Raw genomic sequence first — 5,946 nt, forward strand, 5'->3', positions numbered from 1 at the left:
TACTTGGTTTGCAAAGTATTCCAAATTCTAATATAGGTAATCAAAGAGTAAAAAAGCTTTTCAATGAATGTCCATTATAAGTATGGCAAAGACTGATTTAGCTGTAAGCTAATAGACACACTGTTTTGGGTAGTTTGGTCTTGATAGGATTTTTAGTTTAATACTTGGGAATGAATTTACTTAAAGAACTGTTGAATTTATTAGAAAAATTACTAATCCGACCTCGTTTGCAATAAGTTGAACACCTTCGTATACTCACTCTAATATTATTCCACCTTCTTCAGCCATGGCTTTCACGCCATCAGGGGGGATATCCATAAAATTTCCAAGATCATTTCCACTGCAGTAGAAATCCCCTGTACCTGAAAGAACACATGTACAGTGTATTACAGTCAAAGGCACATTACAGTGAAACACACTTTTCATAAAGTGCCAATGCCAGGGAATGACAATTTTGTTTATATTGAAAATATATGTGTTTTCATCTACAATATATTTTAAAGCCACAGAGAATGAAAACCATGCAGTTTACTTTTACATGTATTTTCCTTATAAGCACATGTGTTTCTGCATCAACTCCAACATGTGCCAATATGAGAATTTAATGTCTGCAAAGTTACAAAACAACAAGAGGCTCATAATGCTCATCTGAATCAGTATGGCCCTGTTTTATATCATCATAAGATGTTTTTTTTTCTACATATTCTTATTCAAAATGACCCTTCTGGCCCCACTTTAACCCCAGTGTCATTTGAACAAACTGGAGTCTACAAAATCTGAGAAGGCTTCTTTATCAATACAACTATTAATTCATGCTTTGCTGTTCTTGAGAAAATTTCTTAAGAAATTTCCTGTATACCAGGTAGTCATAAGTAAAACTTTTATACCCACTGTGGTCCCATCCTACCCCTAGGGGTCATGTTTTTCAATATTTTGCTGCATACTGTTTTATCCTATATAGCTACTGTGATAAAAGTTTGCTGTCACTATTGTATAGATATTTACCTGCAAAAGTACTTTAACAAAATTTAATAACTTTTTCCAGATTTCTGTGTGAATAAATTCTTTCACTAAAGTTTACCTGTAACTACTGCTACCACCACATTCTTGTCATCGGCTGCCTCCTTTAAAGCCAGTACCCACTCATCATACATCTGAAAGACATAAAGTGATATAAACAATCATGATCTTAATGTAACACATGTACTGTAAAATCACTTAAATTCATCGCAATTTTCGTGGATTAATTGCCTATACTGTAAAATTACATATTTTCGTGGGGTTAAAATTTCTAGATTTGAGGAAAAAATATTGGTTTGTGTGGATTTGATTTCGTGGTTTGGAAATGTTCAGTAGTTATGCATATCAAATTATACATTTTGTGGTATAGTCATGAATTTGAGCTCTCTCCATACTCAAAAACAGCAAATATTAAACCCCACGAAATTAGTGATTTCAAAGTATTTTACAGGTTAATAGAGGGGACATAATTTAGAGCATTTACATGTACTTATATCTACAAAAGGAAATATAACTCCTAAAACCCTTATCATCAATTTCTTATGTGAATTTGTGGATGCAAGGTTTAGGTAATCCAGAATCTTGATCCACCACAAAAACCAATGATTCCACAATAATCACCAAAGTTGCATTAAAATCTAGTTAAAAAATTAAATCTGACTAATAATTTTACTTAGAGTCTTATAATAATAACAAATACATGTAAATGCGAAATTGGAATTGATATACACTGTACCTCAAAATTGATAGCATTCTTCTTGCTAGGTCTGTTGAGCTTGATAGTGTAGACTCCTCCTTCATTAGTTACATCTAGTGTGGTAAATTTACTGCCGGTGGCTGTCATACTTTCAGCAGGAGTTTCTGGTTTTTCTTTGCCGGCTAATTCATCAACAAGTTCAATATACTTTTGCTTGGCTGCGTCCTTTAAAGAAAGAAAAATATCATATTCAGTATATACATGTATTAATACATATATATATATAACTGACAACGAGAATTTTGCTGATTGCGTACATTCTGTACCTCTATATAGCTTCATCATTTATGACTGGCTTGAAAATTGACACCCAAGATAATACTTGAAGTATTATTACATGAGTTTCACAAATGACCATTATATCCATACATCACACATGTACATGTTGATAATAACAGAATATATGCCCTACCTAGCCTTAGAGGTGTAATGATATTTATATTAGTGAATCACTGTGCGCAGAAATATTATATTGAATTGGCCCGGGACATGGGGTGTAAAAATGTCATTCCTGTAAATCTCGATCCCAAATATATTAATTTTCTTAGTACATATATATATATTCCATTTTAACCATTTTATTTTAATTTTTCATTGGTTCTAAAGAAATAAATGTTAAAATTATCCCGTCTGTAAATACCTGAGTAATGTCGCCTAAACTGTTCCAGGCATCCCATTTTGCTTTCCCGACAAAGTCCATCATGCCTGGTTTTTGTGTGTTGCATTTTCCATTTGTTGCCTAATACAGAAACATATACCAATTGCAATTATCTCATTGATAAATACAAACTTTGATTGTTTCTTAAAATGTATCAGTATGAAACAAATACTTCATACAAGCTGGAAATCTCATAAAAAGACATGGTAGATTTGATCCTGCAACAAACTCGATCAATAATACAATTAATTCTAATCAACAGAAATAAATACTTGTTTGAACAATGCGTATATTCTCAATTTGACATCATTTCCTGGCTCCTCCCTCAGAGTATTCAGTCGATTTTTCGCTTTCTCAAAATCATCATCAAATGCCCCCAAAGCTCGCACTGACAGGTGTATTGATCGGTTCTGAAAAGCATTCATCCTGAAAAGAAATTTGATTATTTTATCAATGCTGATAATATTTGATTTTGATAATTACTAATTACATTACAAAACATGAAATCTAATCATTGAGATAGTAAATACATTACATAAAAATCTTTGTGTTAGTTTTCACCTCCTTCTTCTTCTTCCGGTAGGGAGTTGAACTCTATACAGAGTGTTAATAACTCCAGCTCGGTTAAAAACAGGAGGCTTCCTCTTTAAAAACGGTTAAAACTATATACAATGTGGCTGTCTTTGTCTACCAGGGTTGCAGCTGGGTCCAGGGGACGCTGTTCAGTCCAGTCCTGAACTCCTGTATAGTAGGGGCTGCTGTAATTTCCTCTGGTAGGCGGTTCCAGTCTCTCACCGACCGTGGGAAAAATGAATTCTTGTAGACCTCCTTGGTGGCACGAGGCTGTCTGTATCTATGGCTACCTCTAGTTCTTCTGTCCCCGGGTGTATAATACTTGTCTGGGTTGATGTCCACCAGGCGATTCCTTATTTCATAGCATAGGATTAATCGATGTGTTGTTCTCCTATGCTGGAGTGAGTCCCACTCTAGTTGTTCAAGTAAAGATGTTACGCACCCGGGGGAGGTATCCGTGTACTGATTAAAGACGAACCTGGCCGCTCTACGCTGTACCTGCTCTAGATCCTTTGTTAAGTTGGTCTGGTAGGGATCCCATACTGGTGACGCATATTCGATCGATGGTCTGATCATGGTACAGTATGCTGTTGCTTTAACTGTTGGTGTGCACTGGCCAAGGTTTCGTCTCAGGAAGCCCAGAGTTCTTGTAGCTTTCCCTATCTTGGTGTGTATATGGTTGTTCCACTGTAGGTCTTGGGAGATGGTAACACCAAGATACTTCCCACTCTCCACCACTTCCAGCTGATGTCCATGCAAGGTGTATGATGTTTGCAGTGGTTGTCTTTTGTTGGAGATCCGAATGACTGTGCACTTTTCCGGATGGAAGCACATCTGCCACTTCTTTTCCCATCCTTCTAAGGCTGTGAGATCTTTCTGTAATTTGTCTGCGTCTCTTGGTTTCGGATCTGTCGATATACGAGACAGTCATCCACAAACAGTCTGGCGTCTGATTTGGTGCACTCAGGAAGGTCGTTTATGTAGGTTAGGAAAAGGAGTGGTCCCAGGACAGTTCCTTGTGGCACTCCGGAAAGGACATCCAACGGTGAAGATGTAAGCCCATCCAGTACCACTGATTGGGTTCTCCGACTTAGGAAATCCTTTATCCAGCCTAGGGTGGTGCCTGACACTCCGTAGTGCTCCAATTTCAGTAGGAGACGTTGGTGGGGGACTTTGTCAAAAGCCTTTGAAAAGTCCAGAAGTATCACATCTGTCTGGTATCCCTGGTCCATGTTCCTGGCTAACTGATCCAGTGTTATAACAAGTTGTGTCTCACATGATCGGCGGGCTCGAAAACCATGTTGCTCATCACAGAGGATGTTGTTGCGATCGAAGTGGTCCATAACTGTGCTGTGTACAACATGTTCCAGGAGTTTGCAGGCTATTGATGTTAGCGAGACAGGCCTGTAGTTTGATGGTTGATGTTTCTCCCCTTTCTTGTATATAGGGACGATGTTTGCTCTACGCCATTCATCAGGTATCTGACCGTGATCTAAGGAAAGCTGGAACATCCTAGTCAGATATGGGGCTATGGACTCTGCACTTTGCTTCTGGATGAACGCTGGAATCTCATCGGGTCCAGTAGCTTTGTATGGGCGTAGTCCCTGTAGTAGTTTCAATATTCCCCTCTCGTTAATGGTTATGCTGTCCATAGTAGGGAAGGGGCTAGGTCCTAGATCGGGTAGAGTACTCAAGTCCTCTTGCGTGTAGACAGATTGGAACTGCTCATTCAGAATCGAGGCTTTGCTGGCAGTATCGCTACGGAGGAAGCCGTCTTTGGACTTCAGTGTCACAATCTGGGATGAATCCTGCTTCCTATTTTTAATATAAGTCCAAAACCGTTTAGGATTGGTACGCAGGTCATCGCTGACGACATCCTCCAAATAAGCTGTGTGTGCCCTCCTGGATTCTCTCTGTAGTTGCCCTTTGAGTGCCTTGTATCGCTTGTTGTCTTTTGAGTCTTTACTGCGCTTAGCACGTTTGTAGGCTTTCTGTTTCCTGTTGCTTAGGCGTCTTAACTCAGAGGTCATCCACGGGTGGGTATGTTTAGCCAGAGTACGTCGAGATGGTACATGATGTTTTACAGCTCCTAATATAAGATCCTTAATGTACCCCCACATGCTGTTGACATCTTCAAAGTCGGTATGTGTGAAGGTATCTAATTGACTCTCGAGCTCGTCTCTAATGCCGTTGGTATTGGCTTTCTTCCACAGATAGATGGTTCTCCTTTTTGGCCGTGGTCGAGATATGTGTGTGTTGTGAAGTCTAGGAGTACCACATCGTGATCGCTGTTTCCAAGTGGTGGGATGGTCTTACATCGACTAAGTTGTCCGGGATGGGATGTTAATAATAGATCCATGATGTTCTCTCCTCTGGTCGGGATATCTACTACTTGCTGCAGGTTTACCTGTTTACCTGTTAGCATCAAGTATCATTTGATATGTAATAAGTTTTCTAAAATGTTCATTCAATTTGACAAATATCCCTGTAAAGATGTGTCATTACAACTTTCTCATGATAACTGGACTTTGACCAGCTACATACTCAACATGCAATGAATAGCAGACGTGTCCCTAGCTAACATGATTGCAAAATTGTAATTCCATGACATGTATAGAAAAAAGTATTATCATTTAACCAAGATTATGTAGTTTGCAAAATCATATTATATCTACAAAACTTTTCAATAATCTATTTAAAAGCTTAACCATTTGTTTACTCCAACAACCCGAAGCCGACGCATCAAGGAGGCAGCCATTACAATTTTACAGCGCCACCGTGTGGTGATAATTTGCAAACCGCGCTATGGCGGACAATAAGCACTATGAGGTAAATATTACAGATATATCGAACTGTTTATGACCATTCTACTCTCCCGTGAAATATTTTAATAGCTTTTATTTTATTTACTGTGTATAAACTATTAAAATCAATTAGT

General features: G+C 38.3%; 1 protein-coding gene across 1 annotated transcript; it reads right to left on the reverse strand.

Moving 5' to 3' along the window:
- Positions 1–259: 259 nt before the first annotated feature.
- LOC134240638 (enoyl-CoA delta isomerase 2-like) lies at positions 260–5,805 on the reverse strand (the record flags this gene model as incomplete). The annotated part of the gene is made up of 6 exons (XM_062722712.1): positions 5,717–5,805; positions 2,708–2,861; positions 2,418–2,516; positions 1,757–1,942; positions 1,082–1,154; positions 260–362 (listed from the first exon to the last, which is right to left on the reverse strand). Coding segments are annotated over exons 1-6 (665 nt in total), but the record flags the coding sequence as incomplete, so codon positions are not given.
- Positions 5,806–5,946: the final 141 nt, after the last annotated feature.

The sequence above is a fragment of the Saccostrea cucullata genome, unplaced genomic scaffold (genome assembly GCF_032062105.1).
Source record: "Saccostrea cucullata isolate Sc308-1 unplaced genomic scaffold, CSIRO_AGI_Scuc_v1 ctg22560, whole genome shotgun sequence".
Classification (NCBI taxonomy): Eukaryota; Metazoa; Mollusca; class Bivalvia; order Ostreida; family Ostreidae; genus Saccostrea; species Saccostrea cuccullata.